Raw genomic sequence first — 18,825 nt, forward strand, 5'->3', positions numbered from 1 at the left:
TGAACAGTGGTATTTGTAGAGTGGTGTTGTTCTGATGCGTTGGCGTTGGCTTGGACCCACTCCCCAGATCTCCAGAGTTGCTCTGAGCCCCAGAAACAGGGTTGACTGTGCAGTCCTCTACCAACAAACAGGGTTGACAGTGCAGTCCTTTACCAGTAAACAGTGTGGACTGTGGAGTCCTCTACCAACAAACAGGGTTGACTGTGCAGTCCTTTACCAACAAACAGGGTTGACTGTGCAGTCCTTTACCAACAAACAGGGTTGACAGTGCAGTCCTATACCAGTAAATAGTGTGGACTGTGGAGTCCTTTACCAGGAGGATCTCAGTCAGGCAGTGCCCAGGGTTAGCACCCAGTCCTAGTCCTCACTGAGATAGACAGTTGTGTTTCTCCTCACGCTTCCTTTTTTTTTTTTTTCTTTTTTTTAGCCACATCCTCATCTTTTCTGTAAGCATGTTTTTAAATGAGAGAATCCTGAATGGTTAACCCCCTTTGGAGGCCGTCGGGTTTCCCTGAGTGTTGTTGGGGCTTTTATCAGTTCCTCTATGTGTTCTTTAGGTCAGATATCACGCCACATTGTTTTTCCACACACAGGTATTCCTGGAGTATCATTTCAGGTTTTTTCACTCATGTATGCTCATGCTGTCCGTACTGACAGACTGAAACAGTCCATAACACTGCTGTACTCAAATATGTCTAAAGACGCCATTCTGGCTCAGCGCGTGTTTCCGCTCAACTCCCTTAGCCTTCAGTTTCATTCAGTATTACCAGATTATATCATATTGCATCAGAAATCATGTTACTACATTAAAGAAAAGAAAATATATTTATATATATATATATATTTTTATTTTATCACGTTTTGGCCAGTTTTCTTCCCGACACTCACATATGAAAAAGATAGTGAACTGCTAGTAATTTTATGAAAGGTTGCAATGAAAAAATAAAGTGCATTGTCAGGCAATTCTTGATCATTAAACAACGATTGTCACAGCGTACTAACGGAAGTCTGTTTGCCGTCAGATTCAGGGGAACCGAAACCCCCCGTTTACCACCACGTGCCGGTGTGGGGGTGCCCCGACGGCTCAGAGTCGTACCTGGCGCTGGCTCTGGAGGTGGCGCTGATGGGCATGGGACAACAGAGGCTGATGCCCGAGGGACTGTACGCCCAGGACAAGGTGTGTCGGAACGAGGAGCAGATCGTCGCCAGGCTGCAGGAGATGGAGCTGGACGAACTGTTGGTGCAGACGCTGCGTAAGCAGGCCATCCTGCTTCTGGAAGGTACCGTCTCGCTCGTTACGCAGCAAAAAAAAAAACAAAAACAAAAAAAACAACGCCTCTCTGGTTATCTGCCTCCCTCTGGTTTTTGGTGACCTTTTTTTGTAACTCTTCCTCTCAAGTTTCAGAGACTTTTCTGTCTACCTCTTCTTCTTCTCCTTCTTCTTCTCCTTCTTCTTCTTTTTCTTCCTCTCTTTCCCCCACTATCAGGATGATCTCTCTCAGTTACTCTCTTTCTGTTTCTTTTTGTTATTCCTTCTTTACTGTCTCTCTCTTTCTCTCCTATCCCCACTTTCCACTCTTTTGCCAGATCCTTCTCTCCGTTCCACCCATTCTCTTCTCTCTTTCGCCCTCTGTCTGCCTCTCTCTCTCTCTCCCCTATGGTTCTCTCTCTCTCTCTCCTCTGGGCCTGCTTTCTGTCTCTCTCTCTCTCTTCTCTGTCTGTCTCTCCTCTCTGGGCCTGCTCTCTGACTCGTCTGTAAAAAGATCTTCAGGCTGGGCTCAGTAGAGGCTTAACCCCACCAAGCACATCCCTCTACCTCAGCCATTTGGCAGTACTGACTGTAACCTTAGCATCTGTGTGTGTGTGTGTGTGTGTGAGAGAGAGAGAGGGAGAGAGAGAGAGAGAGAGAGAGAGGGAGAGAGAGAGAGAGAGAGAGAGAGAAAGAGGGAGAGAGGGAAGAGAGAGACAGAGAGAGGAGAAGAGAGAGAGAGAGTACAGGCAGTCACAGTCCTATCGTATATCAGAGTGTCTCTGGACAGCTCAGTTCTTTTCCTGTAACTCTGTACGCAGTTTCAAAACAAAATTTCCCGACCAATTAACTCAGCAATGGGCCCATAACTCATCTGTTATTGTCTTTTCTTTCTATCTGCACGTGTGTGTGTGTGTCTGTGTGTGTGTGTGTGTGTGCGCGTGGGTGTGCGTGCAGGCGGTCCGTTCAGTGGACTCGGAGAAGTCATACACAGGGAGAGTGTTCCGATGCACACTTTCGCCAAATACCTCTTCACGGCCCTCCTTCCGCACGACGCGGACCTGGCGTATAAAATCGCTCTGAGAGCCATGAGGTGAGTAACGTTTCAGGGAAGTCTAACCCCCCCCCAACCCCCCCACCCCCTCCCATTCCCACTTTTACATCAGTGAACATAAAACCGCTCAGATCTTATTAGCCACATATTCAAGTCCTGTTTTATAGCTATCTGAGAGAATAAATCTCCCATTTATGGTTAGCCTTGTCAGGCTGTCATGTAAGTCTCCTCTTTCACCAAATATTTATGGAAACAGACCCCCCCCCCCCCCCCCCCCCACTTGCTCTCTCTTCTCTCTTTTCTGTCTCTCTCTGTATTAATACATGTTTGTACATGTTTGTACATGGCTCTGTCATATGAAACTGAGTGTGAATATAGAGGTAGATGAAACACCATAGAGATCAAGACAGCTAGAGACAGCAGCTTTGAAAAAAAAAAAAAAAAAATGTCACAACTTTTTTAGAGCTTCTGCTGTTTTTTGGTTATGAGATATGAAAATTTAACACAACAACAACAAAACACCAAAAATTCCATAAAGCGCATTGGCTGGGGAACGTGTGTTCTCTGTTCTCTGTTTGGACTGAATTCACTCAGGGAGAAACCCTCAGTGGGAGTGAGGCTCGCTGGCTCCGCCCATTCAAAATCTCAATGGGACCTTATTACTGTCTAATCTCTCTGCGTGCAGCCAGCCATCATTAGCCCTCTGAGACCTCTCACAGGGTCTTGCCTCTCATTCACAATCAATAACGCAAAGACACGCCTCCTGCACTCAGACCCGAGGAGCCGACCGCCGACGATGAGCTTGTTCTGTGCTCAGACCAAACAAGTCGAGCGCCTAGTCTTGCCTATTTGCGTTTGCTCTTTGCGGGGAACAACATATTGCTAATGCTCAAAATGTGGATGTGTGTGTGTGTGTGTGTGTGTGACACAGGCTTCCTGTGCTCGAGTCCACGGCCCCCTCCGGAGACGTTGGACACCCCCATCATGGCATTTCCATAGTTCCCAGTAGATACCCACGCTGGTTTACAATGGGCCATCTGGAGTCTCAACAATGTGAACTGGCCTCAACCATGCTCACTGCTGCTAAAGGTCAGTGCTTCTGCAAATGACCACGTCTACCACTGACATTTTGGCTTTTACAGTACAGGTCATCTAAAGTGGCTAGAGTGTCGCTGGACTAAATGCTGCAGTTCCTTGATATTTGGTTAGTACCTGCCGTTTACAAAAACGTTGCAGGCACAAGCGGAATCCGGGTGGAATTTTGAATTCTGTGACTTTCTGCCGATTTGCATTGTGAAAATGTGGAGATCATCTTTTTCCCTCACTAACATGATGCACTGATATGTGTGTGTGTGTGTGTGTGTGTGTGTGGGTTGCACAGGAGACATGTTGAGACTGCGGACTGTTCTGGAAGCCATCCAGAAGAATATTCACTCTTCCTCGCTCATCTTTAAACTGGCTCAAGACGCCTTCAAGATAGCCACCCCCGCTGAGACCCCCCCAGACATAACACTACTCAACGTGGCCCTGGAGCTCGGCCTGCAGGTACCTGTGTGTGTGTGTGTCTGTGTGTGTGTGTGTGTGTGAGAGAGAGAGAGAGAGAGAGAGAGCCGTGTTGCTGGGCTTCCTTTAGTCTGCCTGAATTTGTATGTGTATGTGTGCACATATATGTATGTGTTGTGTGTGTGTTTCTGTAATGTATGGTGCATTGTGTACCCATGGGTCTGGGTGTGGGTGTGTGTGTGTGTGTGTGCGCGCACACCTGTTCTTGTGTGTGAATGTGTGCTGTGTGTGTGCTTTGTGTACCATAGTGTATAGCCCACTGTATGCTCTCTGTGTAACTCTGTGTGTGTGTGTGTGTGTGTGTGTAGGTCATGAGGATGACGCTGTCCACTCTGAACTGGAGACGCAGAGAGATGGTGCGCTGGCTGGTGACGTGTGCCACTGAAGTGGGTTAGTATTAAACTCCAACCTGATACATGTTCATCCACATTACAGCTCTTATCACGACATCCGCTCTCTGTGACAGGCCCCCCCAGCAGGTTTCAACACTGTTCTATTGACCATCAGGTTTGTCTGGTCCTTATTAGACAATAGACAATTCATTTGGTGTAAAGAGAGCTGCCGCTATGGAAATTGCACCGTATCAGTTGTGTAGTTCCAATGTTTAGCTGGTTTTGGTTTCCAGAAAGGTTAAGCTCCAGGCAAAGTGAGCCTGATGTACAGGGAAATCCGAATGAACTAACTTAGTGAGTGTACTTATAAACGGGTCCCGTGACACCGCTATAACTAGTCGTGGCTCCTTCGTCATCGTCTGATGTCTCGCATTCGACATTTCCAAATCCCATCTTAGTTCCTTTCTGGGTATGCATTCACAACTCTGTCCTGTGATTAAAGAAGCCAGGACACCCACAAATAGTGATTTATGTGTTGTTCTGATTCTGATTGTCCCATGCCTGTCTCCGTAGGTCTGAGAGCTCTGGTGAGCATTCTGCAGAGCTGGTACACTCTCTTCACCCCTACGGAAGCCACCAGCATCGTGGCCGCCACCGTCATGTCCCACAACACCATCCTGCGTCTGAGTCTGGATTACCCTCAGAGAGAGGAGCTGGCTAGCTGCGCCCGTACGCTGGCCTTACAGTGCGCTATGAAAGACCCCCAAAACTGCGCCCTGTCCGCCCTCACGCTGTGTGAGAAGGACCACATCGCCTTCGAGACGGCCTACCAGATCGTCATCGACGCCGCGTCCACGGGAATGACCTACTCGCAGCTCTTCACCATCGCCCGCTACATGGAGCACCGCGGCTATCCCCTACGGGCTTTCAAACTAGCCTCGCTGGCCATGACCCACCTCAACCTGGCCTACAACCAGGACACGCACCCCGCCATCAATGACGTGCTGTGGGCGTGCGCCCTCAGTCACTCCCTGGGTAAAAACGAGCTAGCCGCCATCATCCCCCTAGTGGTGAAGAGCGTGCACTGCGCCACCGTGCTCTCGGACATTCTTCGCAGGTGTACGATGACGGCTCCCGGGTTGGCCGGCATTCCCGGCAGGAGGAATTCGGGAAAGCTCATGTCCACGGACAAAGCGCCGCTCAGGCAGCTCCTGGACGCCACCATCAGCGCTTACATCAACACCACCCACTCGCGTCTGACCCACATCAGCCCGCGTCACTACGGGGAATTCATCGAATTCCTCAGCAAGGCCAGAGAGACCTTCCTTCTGGCCCAGGACGGACATATCCAGTTTGCCCAGTTTATAGACAACCTGAAACAAATCTACAAGGGCAAAAAGAAACTGATGATGCTGGTACGGGAACGCTTTGGTTGACCTCCTCACCACATAGACCTCGCCCCACCCGTGGCAGAATAGGGCCAGTGTGGCGGGGTCGGGGGGGGGGGGGGGGTTGAAGGGACTTTATTTACTCTGTTCTTAATTTAATTCCACTTTTTTTTTTTCATTCTCTCGTTTCGTCATCCATTGTGAATTTTCATGTTTAATCTGTTTTTTTGTTTTTTTTTGTCTGTTTGGGTTTTTTTTTGGTTTGCTGTTTGTTGTTATGGTCTGTTTGTTTTTGTTTTTGTTTTGTTTTTTTGAAAGTGTGAGTAACCACTGTTCATTAAGTTATTCTACCAGGTAGAACCTGTGGAGGGAGGTGAACAAAGCAGAACTGTTTATTTATCTCCACTTCTGCTCAGTTTTGTTTTGAAAGCGGATTTTGTGAGAAAAGGGGCGTGGCACATAAAGAGATACCAAATGATTACTTGGGCTATTTCGAGTTGGGGCAAAGTTTTTTTTTTCGTTTTTTTTTTTTTCATTTTTGGGAAGTTGATGGATTTTGAAGGAGCTTGAACACTCTAAAAACAGAAAAAAGAAGAAGTTGTCATTCCTTAACACACTCATACACAGTGTTGATGCTATTATTGTTATTATTATTATTATTATTATTATTATTACTATTATTATTATAACACCTCGATTGTATTTCAAAGATCAGCTTCTGCTTTCTGGGAAAAAAGCCCGACTTGAAAGGTATTGCCTGAATGGGTCAAACTACTAATCCTAAGTAAGATTAAGACTCAAAACTCAACCAAGCCACAAACTATTAACCCTTCCCTCCCTGCCATCTCTTATTTATTCCTCACAGTTTGTCTTTTGTCTCTCTCTCTCTCTGTCTGTGAAAACTCACTGAAGGTACTTAAGGGAAAGGGAGAGAAGGAAGTGGAGAGGTTGTTTTTTTTTTAAGAAGGCAAACTACCATACAAACTTTACGCCTGAGAATCACGTCGGTCACTGTCACTGTCAAGACTGGTCAGTGATCACAGGGATGGAGTGAGGAACCCCCCCCCCAGGATTTTAACATTTTAAAGACAATGTGACCCCTCCCCTCTTTTGTTTTTGGGATATTAACGTTGTTTTTTTTTGGGGGGGGAGGGGTAAAAAGATCGGGGACAGAAATCCCTTCACAACCAAACCAAACATTACTAGCCAGCTATACCCCCCCCCCCCCGAGTTAAAGCAGTGGACTGCTAAGGGCCAGACCGGCTCTGCACTGAGGCGTAGGAATAGCTCTAGTGACGATATGACTTTTCAGTCCTTTCAAGCACTTCACAAACTCTGTCCCCCATGTCTGGGTTAGCAGCAGTTATTAATGTTTTATCGAATGATTGACATGGACATAGATATTGACATGGGTATTGGCAACAGTTTTTCTTTTTTTTTTTTTGGGAAGGGAGGGTGTTGGGTACTGAATACCGTTCCATTGTTGTTGTTGGTTTTGTTTGTTTGTTTGTTTGTTTTTTGGTTACATTCCATTACCTCTGCCCTCCACGAGTGCCACCCAGTCAAGTCAGAACACACAGAACCCATTCAGTGGCATTGTCTGCTTTTCCTACATTCATTTGAAGGAAAAAAGAAAAACTAAATGGAAAGAGAGGGGGGGGAGAAAGAAAGAAAGAAAGAAAGGAAGGAAGGAAAAAAAAGAGAAAAGAGACACTCAACTCAGTTCTCAGGGAATCACTTAATGAAAACAAAATAAAACAAAACAAAAAAAAAAGTAGTAGCATAAGCATTTAAGATATTGTAAATATGAAAAGTGTCAATTCAAAAAAATTGTAAAGTTATAATTATTTATGATGACTGTATGTTTTTTTGGGGGGGGGGGTTTAGTTTGTTTGTTTGTTTGTTTTTTTGTTTTTCTTTTTGGATACTTGAATATTCGTCTTGGGCTGGGAATGTGTCAACGGTTGGAAGAAAGACTTAAGAAAAAAAAATTACAGCTCTCAGGTGCTCCTGTGTACATGTCTTTCATTCCTCTCTTTTTATTTCCATCAGATTTTTCTTCTCTGTTCTTTTTTTTGGGGTGTCTTTTTTTTGCAAGAGGAAGCATGTTATGTTTTAAAAAAAAAAAAAGAAGGAAGCAGAAAAAAAATGAATACAGGAAGAGGAGACATTTTATGAACAGGCTATGCATAATCACCTCATGAAAGCTTCCCCCATCCAAAACTACACACACACACACACACACACACACATATATATATATAGACCTCTGTTTTCCTCCATGTTCTTATGTTTGGGGAGGTGGTTTCTTTGGTAAACAGGCCGGGGGAAGCTATCTGTGTGAAACATGGCAGTATGCGTCTTGCGGTAGCACGGGAAGGACAATGACTTTTGCCTTTGATTGATCTGTCGTACCACTCTTTGGACTTAAAGCCTTATCGTCTATTCTCTCAGAGCACTGGCCCATGTTCCTGGACGTTGTCTGTGGAGGACAAAGAGAAAACAAACAAACAAACAAACAGACAAACAAAAACAAAAACAAACACTTTTGCTGAGGTGAGAGAGGCTCTGTTTCCAGGGTCTCTTTTGACAGCGCAATCGCTTCCCTTCACCGAGGCATAAAACAAGTACTGGGCAGTCCCTCTGCGTTTTCCCTGTGTTTTCACGAAAGAAGGGACTGAGAAAATGGGTCTGTTTGTGTGGAGGTTTTGAACACGACGACCTCTTGTAACCTCAGACTGGATGCTTCTTCTCGTTTGGAGGGAGCGCTCTTTATAGGTAGTGTGGGGTTAGTCTCTTTCATTTCATCAGTTTGTTGTATTTTTTTTTTTCTTTCTGGTTGTATTCCTCTCTTCTTCTACTTTTTCTTCTTCTTCTTCTTCTTCTTCTTCCTAAGGATCAACCACCAATATCCCACAATGCCTCCATGAGCGGCTGAATCAGAGCCCGTGGTGATAGTGACTGTAAGCAAACGATTTTTTTTTTTCTTTTTTCTTTTTCTCCTCTCAGACACAGAGCGTCCACAGGCAGAGGCTTATCAGGGAGATCAAAGAAAGGACGTGGGAAACCTTTTTTTTTTTTGTCTTTCTTTATTTTTTCTCCAGTCTAGGAAAATTTGCCTTTTTACAGACTCCTGCGGGATGACATAGTGCTGCCTGACATATTCCAAATACAAAAAAGAAAAAGAAAAAAACTAAAAAAAAAACAAAAACAAAAACAAAACAAAAAAAAAACAATTTTGAAGAAGCAAGCATTTTCTGTAGCTCAAATAGTTGGTCCAATGACATTGCAATTTTTTTTTTTTTTTTAAAAAAGAGATAAAACTCCTCCATTTTTTTTTTTTTTTTTTGGGTTGATTTTGGATTTCTCTCTTCCATACTCTAAGTGTCACTATGTGTTTACTGTACCAGTGTTTTTGACCTTTCCCTAGAGTTTAGAAGGAAAAAATAATAATTATCGCTGGTAGAGATTGTTCACTAGTTCATCTACTGTTTTGATTTGTTTATTGTTTTTTTTTCCTCTTTGGTTTGTTTTTTTATTTAAGGGAAAGTGTTTGTTGCCTCTTTGTGCTACTGAATTATAAAGGTATCCAGTATTTGTTGCCACAAAAGTATAGCTCATCAACACTTTTTATTTGTGCAGCCTATTGAGCTAATGTCTATAAACAAAAATTTATTACTATTTATGTAATGCTACTACCATTTTATATGATTTGTGTTGAATTTCAGTGCTTTTCTATGAATAAAGTGTGAAACACGTCATTGCTTTCCTCTTTGAAGTTTGAATGACTGATTTCTGGTTAAGATAAGGCATGATCTTGTTTTTCATGCATAGTTTTATTAAAAAAAAAAGAGCCCCCCCCCCCCGTATATTATCTTCTAATTGGGGAAACCATCTACAACGTCAGTATTTAAACAGTAAACGACATTTTACAATTTTAAATCAAGAATCTCTCATTTTAACATTGAAGAGGATTTTTTTTTCACAAACTACACGGCAGAACCCTGGCCGGCATGTGATTCGTCGCCGTTGTCAGTGAGCTGTTGTTGCTATAGAAGCGTCTGAACTTGCTGTAAACGCCACGAAGGCTGTATTACACACAGGACTAATGCTCTCTGGGCTCGCGTGTACAAACTCTCTTCCCCAGTCGAGGTAACTACCACATAAACCCACGCCTCTCCCTCATCGCTCCACCTCTGCTAAAGCGCCGAGTGAAAGAGTGTCAGCCCGCGCTGTGGCAGGGGTTAGCACCATGCTCAAATTTGGATGCTGCATCGCCTGCTAGCCACACACAGGGGAATGCTAGCGTTTCTTCAACCCAGTGATTTAACAGAAGTGACAGGCTAGGAAAAGAGAGAGAGAACGTGAGAGCAGTAATTGGCTTTCCCACCTTGCCGTAGATTTTCCAGTGTTGGCTGAAGCTGTCAGATCTGGGAGAGTAGAAAGGTGTTAAGGTGCCGAGACAGACACAGAGGGAGAGAGCGGGGGGGGCAGTGAGCGCAGATTGTTAGCTTATTCTGTTGAGGGTTTCACTAGCACCTGAACAGAAGTGTAAAAGACCCTACCTTAATTAGGGAGCCCACCAAGTCAACATCAACCATTAGAGTCAAAGCTTAAAACGCAGCGGCCATCTCGCAGTCACAGAGACGGTGAGGGAACGGTTAGACGAAGTTTGTTCTAAGCTCCCGTGCCGGTTAGCGTGTTTGTGTCTTCCTCGCTCTCTGGTTGGCAGGTTCAGCTGTCAGTGTAATCAGACATGCTGTTCTTAAGGGAGCTGATTTGCAGGGCTTTGTTCTGCAGGACTGATTTTTCTCCCTCTCCCAGCATCCCTCAGTAATTGGGGTATTTGAGAGCTAAGCGGGGTGGGGGTGTTGTGATGGGGATTTTGGCAGGAGGTGGAAACTGAAGAGGAGCTATGGATTACTGTAGTAGATTACTGGATGCACAAAGGGCTTGCATTTCTGTTCCTTTTTCTTTTCTTTTCTTTTCTTTTGTTTCCTTTGCTCATTCTCCTTTATTTTGATCATTCTCTCTCTTCCTCTTTGTGGTGTTACTGAGGATGTCTGCAATGTGTAGCACACACCTCTGACTCCATGCATTGAGTGCTTGATCAGACACGGCCTGTTTTTAGTCTTTACTCACACAGTATTTGGTGCCTGTGAGACAGTGGCCCAGGGGAAGGTGGACAGCTCATTGGTCACTCTCCTTCTGGTTCCTCCGCCCCCACAGACATTGGATTACACCTCTGATTTCACCTCCATCCCAATGCTAATATTTGAGCTCCATCAGGCCGAGAGCCCTCCCAAACGCTGCCGTCTGATAAAGCACTGATTCAGCCAGGATCTGACAAATGATGTACAGCCAGCTGTCTCCACCAACAGATTGGATTTTCAGGCCTGCTGATTTGCTGAGAGATTGTGGTCTATCCTCTTCCCTCCCCCCCAATCCAAACCCCTCCCCCCCCCCCTTCCCTTACCTAACACCTTCATCCATCCCCCTGTGGCTGGTTTAAGGAGGCCTTTGGGAATCCAGGTTTTTTGTGTGTGTGTGTGAGCGCGGAGGTGGAGGAGGGGGGGTGGAGTTCATTGTTGCAATTAAATGTAATGCCTGAAGCCCCCAGAGATGACTTGGTGTGTGTGTGTTTGTGTGTGTGTGTGTGTGTAGCAAATGTGGAGCAGGGCCAGCCCACCAATTGCAGCTGGCCTTTCTGGAGGCAGACAAGCATGGATTGCACAGGGGTTTAAATATCCAACAGCACTAATCAAATTGATTACAGCGCTTGTGTGTGTGCCTGCGTGTGTGTGTGTGTGTGTTATTCAAAGGCTTACAGCACTTCACAACACAATAAAGAGGAGACAGATTCAGTGTTATGACAGCCGCATGGCCTGTGGACAAATGTGTGTGTGTGTGTGTGTGTGTGTGATAGAAAAAGAGAAGAAGATCTACGGTCACCATTTCATACATGTTTGCTTAGGTGTGTATGAAAGAACACGTTTGACAGCTAAGCAATGAATAACCTGCATCCAAACATATTTAAGCTTTGTAGAGAAATTTTGTTTCTGCAATGCTTATCTGTTTATTTTTATACGAAGTCTATTGAAGGCTTTACACACCTTTTCATAATACGACACGTTTGTAATGGAGTAGCAATTTCAAATGAAGGGAAACAAAAACAACAAAAAATGCACATCGACAGACGCTATAAGAAGAAAAACAAACAGTGACCTGTCTAGGCCTGACACACATTACTAAGTGTCAGTTGGCTATTTCAATGCCAAACCAGCGTTTGGCTCCGGTGTCAAATCTAATGTTGTTCATGAAGTGTGTGGAATCTAACAATGTTGTGTTTACATTCCCACACTTTTGTTAAGTTCACGTCCAACAAAACCAGCTGATTGGAGACAACCACCAACACAAGAGTCAATACAATCCCATTCTGCTCCGCTCTGGTAACAGATGGGAGGTAAACCAAGCTTTTTGGTTGTTATTTTTTTCTAGTGAACCCTTTTTTTTTTTTAGTCGTTTTAGAGAATGGTTATAGCCCTCTAGTTGTTTTTGTTTTCCAGTCTACTGTGCGACTTTTAACTGGTTAACTGGCTTTTTTCACTCAGTAATATTGACAACACTTTCAAAAATGGGATGAACTCTGCCTTTACAAACTCAGATCATAACATCAAAACCATCTCTTACAACCATAACTAGGCAAATGACTGAAACTGATTAAGGAAGGAAACGCAATGTTTATGAATTAGTACTGAAGGTTTCATAAAAAGAAACGTCCAGAAAAAAAATACACAGTACAGTCCTTGTGTCACATGATGCTGCTGTTGTTGTTGTTGTTGTTGTTGGGGAATTTCAGCTGCCAGCATTCCAGAAAAACAACTGGATTTACAGACATACTTATCCTGGGTGCATACTCGTGTTTTGGGAATAACATCCATAGGGATTAATTTTTTTTTTTTTTTTATTTAATTCCTCTTGCAAGAGACTATTTCTTCTTAAGCTGCAATATGTAAAATAAATAATTAAATAATAATAAAAAAACAGCTTCTCTTCCTCCATTTTAAAAAATTGTTTGTTTAAAAAGACTTTTGAATAAAATGAGATATTCCGAGAGAATGATGCTCTGTGTGAGTCCATGATACAAACAGGACTCAGAGTTCATTTCTATAGGATCACTTTTTTATTTGGCTAAATATAAAACCTCCATATATTTACACAGTAAGGTTTTCATCTTCAGTAGTGTTAAAACTGCAGATTAGATCTTAGTCTTAACACATCTGTTGCCATGATACCATATTTAAACAAACAAACAAACAAACAAACTAAGGACAAAAAAAAATAACAAACAACGCCTCATATTTAACCAGATCTCATTCCTTTCATCACCGCGTTTACTCTCCCCTCTGATGAGTCACCGTTATTAAGGAAACACGTCTGAAATCCATCTAAAACGCTTAAAAACCACCAAAAGAAAAGAAACGGTGTTTGTGTCCAATGTGTCGCTATAGAGACTTGTTCATATAGCCGTGAACACTGACTACACAAAAGGACTATGCTGATTGCAGTGGTCTGGACTCAGCAGTTCAGCGGTCTGGATCTGGTGCTTGTGCAGGACAGACAGCAACTGTTCACATACAACACGATCGCTCCAATACTCGGAGGTCTAGAGTTCCTGCTGTTTTATTCATTTATGCTGTTGTGTCACAATCAGAAATTCATTTTTTAATTTTTTTTTTTGTTTTGTTCTTAAACTTGGGAGACAGGTGTGTGTGCGCTCTTGAGAGACCAGTGATTTTAGTTTAGATATATTAAAAAAAAAAAAACAACAAAACAAAACAAAAAAAACAGCAGAGCCGGATTAGAGAAACTCAAACGTAGAGGATGCGGCCAGATCAGAACGGCTCGGCGTTTGTTTGTTTGGACCGCTCTGCTCGTTGGTTGCGTGAGACGGTTTACTTAAGGTTAAGGAGCTGTCGAGAGTGGGTGTGGACCGCGTTGACGAAGGCACCCACGTTTTCGGGGTCCATGTCGGGGTACAGGCCGTGACCCAGGTTGGCAATGTACCCACGGGTACCGAAACCTTCCAGCATCTTCTTCACGGTCTCTGAAATATCCTCCTAATTACACAGAACAAAGGGAATTAGCCCAGGACTGATTCGGTCAAACCAGGGCTACTTTTCTAAGCATCCTAACTCTTTGTTCTTTAGAAAAATGTTAATAGTTAATAGTTGACTGGGTTTTTTTTCCATTCTGTCATGCTACTGCTAAACAGAATTGGGTCATGTTTTTTTTTCCCCCCACTAAATAAAATGAAAACATAGGTCACACATGCATTGAAGGGGAAAAAAAAAAACATGGAGAAAATGTATTCTGGGTAAACTATGCCTTTCCACACCAGACCTCAAAATGAAAACCGTCCCTCTCAAAATATGACCAATAAAAACACAAAAGAGACCCACGAGTGGAAAACAGCTGCACGGACAAGGCTTCACATCCAGCTCGTTAAAAATCTTTAAAACAATTTTTTTTTTGAAGTATTTGCCAATTCTTTCAACTGGATTTGAACATTTTTTAAAAGGCAAACAGGCTAATTCATTTCAGAGAGGATAAAGTAATGGTTCAGACTTTGACCGGGCGGAGCAGCACTGAGAACACACAGGGACCGTTATGTCTCACTCTGCTTGTCCCGTGTGAAGTCTTACCTTGGACGCATACAACGCACAGGGATCCATGTTACCCTGAAGAGTCACTTTCCCCCCTGTTCTCTCTCTGAAAAAACAAGGCAGAAAAAAAAAGAGAGAAAAGGAGAAAGTCTTTGTCGGTATTCAATTAAATTTTATTTGCACAGAAACGTATACTGGAGGTTACCATTAAGCAGGTTTATAGTTTACCAGGCCAGAAAACCCCCGTGAACAACTTGAGGACGACAGAGGAAAGGAAAACACAGACTGATGGGTGGCGTAGAGGGGTGGGCGTGTTATTTTAGTATGTCGTTATTATACAGCCTCATTAAAGCTTTATCTCTGTTCTCACAGCAGGGCTGCTGGTCAAGAGCAGTAATGCGGAGCAGTCCATCTGTCAGGTGAAAAAAGGGGGGGGAGGGGGGGACTGTGCCGACTCACCTGGACGAGCGGGGATCGATGGTCCAGTCCAACCCCACCACTTCATAATGAGACTCTGAGAGGTCTTCGAGAGCATAATGTCCGTCCTTAGCAAACACGATCTGATGCAAACGGAGAGGGAAAGAGAGAGAGAGAGAGAGAGAGAGAAGACAGGACACACAACTTAATAAGAAAGTAGTTCTATTTGTCACATATAGTGACTAATGCAAAAGAAGCTCCCTTAGACTACAGGTGATGTGACGCTGCCACCTAGTGGCTGATTGCAGAACACCATTGTTAATGAACTTCCTCTCACTAAACTTTATTTTACTTTGTTAATGTACAGATACTGAGTATCTTGAGGTAATTTACAGAAAAAAAGAAAGGTAGATTGGAATTAAATACACTGGAAAACAGCTAAAAAAATTTACAGGTATAGAGAACACACACAAAGAATCCAAAAGAGTCTATAATTAAAGACATTTTTTTACACAGGTCATGTTCAAAGGATATATTAACAACATTTAAAAGTGAATATTGTTTTTATAACTTTTTTTTTAGTAGCAGTAGCTGTTTGTTCTTGTCTCACCATGGGTACATTGTCGAGACCAGAGTCCTTCAGCTTGTCTTTCACCCTGCGAGCAATGTCTCTCAGGTAGGTCAGAGAGAACTCTTTAAACTGGACTGGGCCCAGACAACCAGCATGAGAGTCAAACACCTGCAACGCCTGTGGAATCATGGGAAAGAGAGAGAGTGAGTAAGAAAGAGACAGAGAGAGAGAGAGAGAGAGAGAGAGAGAGAGAGACGTCCTCTCCTTCTGAGCTATAAACAAGTTCTATAAAAACAAGTTCTACAAAGTTCTATAACTACGATGTGAAATACAGTCCCAAAATTCAGCCTGAGAATCTCCTAACAGTCTGTTAACAGGGACGTGTTGCGTTGCATTTCAAACTGTCATTCCACCACGCATGTGGTTCCGCCTCTCACCTGGGCCCCAGCAGCGACCTGTCCGATCAGGTAGTCTACGATGACATCAGTCAGCCGTTTGAGGAGCTTGTGACTGGCCTCTGGGTACCGGTACAGCCAACGCTTGGCCTTCGAGTACGTGTTGGAGCCTCCACCATCTATCATGTAAGCCATGAGTGTCCACTGCACCAGGAAAAATGCACAATGACTGTAGTGGAGCTGAGAACACGCTTGGTTTTCACTCAGTCTAACACATATCTACTAGTAAAAAACGGAGATGGTCTAAGACAGTGGTTCTCAATCCTGCTCCTGAGGGACCCCTGCTCTCCATATCTTCTATCTATCCTTGCTCCAAACACACCTGATTAGTGTGATTAACATGCTCCTGATTAAATCAGGCGTGCTCAGCCAATCAAAAGTGCCACTGATGAGTTCAGTCAGGTAGGGAAAGAAGGAAAACGTGCAGAGCAGGGGTCCCACAGAGGCAGGATTGGGAACCACTGGTCTAAGACGCCTATGGCAGCTTATAGTATTTGGCAGTTTCTAAGCAAACTCATCTGAAAAGTCAGTCCCACCAGTTGTGTTTACTGGGAACTAAACTGCTACGTAGCGTTATGTTGATTCTACTTTTCTTTACAATGTAAAGTTTCATCACATTTATCAGGTTGCAAGTTATCACCCCGTTGTTTTCAGACTGAGAACATAGGAGCTATCCACAAAACAGAGACTCCTCCAGATGTTTTAGCAATTACACTTAATCATTGATTGGTCACTGAGTGGAGGTAAAAGCAGAGAACTGGTCTACTCACCGGTGCTCCAGTGAAGCCTATGAGGGGCACCTTGCCCTCCAGTTTGTGCCGCGTCAGCGTGATGGCCCTGAAGACGTAGCCCAGCTCCGCGGACACGTCCACCGCAGGCCGCAAACGCTGGAGGTCCTCCGGTTCTTTAAGGGGCTCTGGGAAGGTGGGGCCTTTTCCAGGGACCATCTGAACCTCCATGCCCAGAGCCTGGTGACAAACACGCACAAAACACACACACACACATACATACACACACACACACACACACACACACACACACACACACGTACACACACACACGTACACAGAGACATTTGAACATTATACACGTTTATATTGATCTTCATGCTGTGGTACTGTTGTGCTCAGTAGATGTGAGAGAAGAACTCTTTCCTCTGTCTTTCTGTAATGGTCTTAGATGAAGGCTGACCTCTGACACAGGTTTCTGTGTCATTTCTGTGACAGTCGGGGTGAAAAGAACACCATCACTCACCTGGGGCACCACCAGGATATCTGAGAAGATTATGGCAGCATCAAAGGGATAGCGTCTCAGTGGCTGCAGTCAGAGAAGTCATCCAAGAGTATAACATGTATGTGCCATACACACAAGGTAATAATAATAATAATAATAATAATAATAATAATAACAATAGTAATAATAAAAAGAATAACATGGTAAAAACAACAATAACAGTATCATATCTGACCTGTAGTGTAAGTTCACAGCAAGCCTCTGGAGAACGGCATGTCTCAAAGAAGTCTTTCCCAGCTCTGGATTCACGGAATTCTGTTCCAAGTGCACATGATGAGGGTGAAAGATTTGGCAATAAATAATTAGATGAAATCTTAACCAACTGGACGTATAACCAACCCCACCACACACTTCTTTTGGGGACTCGTGAATTGCCAACCCTACATGAACAATTTCCAATATTTTAAAATGCTGTTTTCCTGTAATTAGGTGACTGTTGTATGAATCTGTTTCTTACCTGGCAGGTAACGGCCGGCTTGTCTCATACACCATACTGGCACGTGCTCGATCTCCTCCCCTCGCGCCGCGCGTAAGAAGGTGTCATTCTTCAGTTCAGGGAAGTCCTTTGGGCTAAAATATCAGACAGATACTTTGCTGAATATGTTCCTTATCATCCACATAACCATTTATATTTATACCCTTCAGTAACACAAGAATTTTGCTTAAATTATCCCCATTACGAAATAATCATGAGATTCATCGTCATCCCAAGAATATATACACGACTCTGCGCCTTTGGTTGTGATGAACTGTTAATGAAACACATGTTTATCATCGCATTTCACGTGCCACTCCCTTTTGTCTGGTAATCGTGACTAACAGACACTTGAGGACTACAAATGACCACAACAGATAAGCCATTCTAGTCTACAACTGATGGTAACGGTTCACTGAAGCTCATTACATGTGGCAACCTCAGCCTACATTGTTTGAAAGTGCTCCTGCATCGGTTATGCATTCGTGTCTGAAACTGTCACTCTCAGATCATAACCATAAATTTCAGGACCGGTAAATTTTTCGTATCTCAAAGCAATTCAGTTCAGTTCAGTTCAGGTATGAGCATTAATCCAATGGATCAACACTTGGTTTTAGTTCAGTTCTTGGTTTTAAAGGAGCACAGATTACAAAACCTTTGGCACTCTAAAGAGAAATACGTGACAGTTACTGCGCGTTGATTTGCTTCCTTACAGTGAAACAAAATTTGGCATCGTATTATACAAATGGCAAAATTAAGCTCGACTGATGAAAGTTATTCAATGACAAACATCTGACGAGTTACATGAAAAAAATGTTAAGACTCGCATGAAGCCATCCTTCGAGTTAGCTTCTCGTAGTCTGCATTGGAGAAGTCACGTAACATTCAACAAGAAGAAAACACACGACTATTTTCTATTTTCAGAATTCGTATACAAACCAATAACTTACAGTATGTAGTCATCCTTGTTCATTGTGATGAGTTTAGAGTCAGGTTTGGCAGCTGAGATGCTTCAACTACGAAACAACAATCAAGAACTAAGGTTATAATGACAAGCTACACATTTAACAGGGGAAAGGTCTGACGTTAACCAATAAGATTATTTCCGCAAATCTTCGGACTAATTTCAAAATAAGAGTCCTAGATGGCGCCGTTACGGGGATTTTAAAATATTGTTCATAGCCAAAGGAATCAACACCTATGTGTGCTGTAACACATCATAGCCCTAACTGTGAGGTTAAAATTAATATGTTAAGTACGATAGCCCGTCGTTTAACTGAACTGATGTGCTCTACTTTGTGACATATGTGAAACTTTTACTTTAAAAAATAGACACAACTTCCAGTTCATACTATTACATTA

General features: G+C 43.4%; 2 protein-coding genes across 2 annotated transcripts in view; one reads left to right on the plus strand and one right to left on the minus strand.

The window, feature by feature from the left end:
• Window positions 1-5,634, plus strand: part of zswim5 (zinc finger, SWIM-type containing 5) — a 53,181-nt gene extending 47,547 nt beyond the window's left edge. Inside the window, exons 9-14 of the mRNA XM_030774234.1 lie at window positions 1,023-1,280; window positions 2,207-2,342; window positions 3,235-3,392; window positions 3,685-3,848; window positions 4,175-4,256; window positions 4,772-5,634. Coding sequence (XP_030630094.1) covers window positions 1,023-1,280; window positions 2,207-2,342; window positions 3,235-3,392; window positions 3,685-3,848; window positions 4,175-4,256; window positions 4,772-5,634 — 1,661 coding nt within the window. The remainder of the gene's footprint in view (window positions 1-1,022; window positions 1,281-2,206; window positions 2,343-3,234; window positions 3,393-3,684; window positions 3,849-4,174; window positions 4,257-4,771) is intronic.
• Window positions 5,635-13,425: 7,791 nt separating this feature from the next.
• On the minus strand, window positions 13,426-18,501 carry urod (uroporphyrinogen decarboxylase). Its single transcript, XM_030774168.1, has 10 exons — window positions 18,414-18,501; window positions 17,446-17,558; window positions 17,164-17,243; window positions 16,950-17,012; window positions 16,466-16,663; window positions 15,678-15,839; window positions 15,280-15,417; window positions 14,712-14,812; window positions 14,292-14,358; window positions 13,426-13,706 (listed from the first exon to the last, which is right to left on the minus strand). Exons 1-10 carry the CDS (start codon window positions 18,434-18,436, stop codon window positions 13,542-13,544), a joined length of 1,110 nt encoding a protein of 369 aa, XP_030630028.1. The 5' UTR covers window positions 18,437-18,501; the 3' UTR covers window positions 13,426-13,541.
• Between the last annotated feature and the right edge of the window lie 324 nt (window positions 18,502-18,825).

The sequence above is a fragment of the Chanos chanos genome, chromosome 5, assembly GCF_902362185.1.
Source record: "Chanos chanos chromosome 5, fChaCha1.1, whole genome shotgun sequence".
NCBI lineage: Eukaryota > Metazoa > Chordata > Actinopteri > Gonorynchiformes > Chanidae > Chanos > Chanos chanos.

What these genes read in the sequence shown, in the direction of transcription:
- urod (XM_030774168.1), bottom strand. Translation starts at nt 18,436, where the DNA reads ATGAACAAGGATGACTACATACT. An exon ending in ATATCCTGGTGGTGCCCCAG is followed by an intron (nt 16,664 to 16,949) that starts GTGAGTGATGGT and finishes GTTTGTCACCAG; the next exon opens with GCTCTGGGCATGGAGGTTCA. An exon ending in TAGGCTTCACTGGAGCACCG is followed by an intron (nt 15,840 to 16,465) that starts GTGAGTAGACCA and finishes TTCCTGGTGCAG; the next exon opens with TGGACACTCATGGCTTACAT.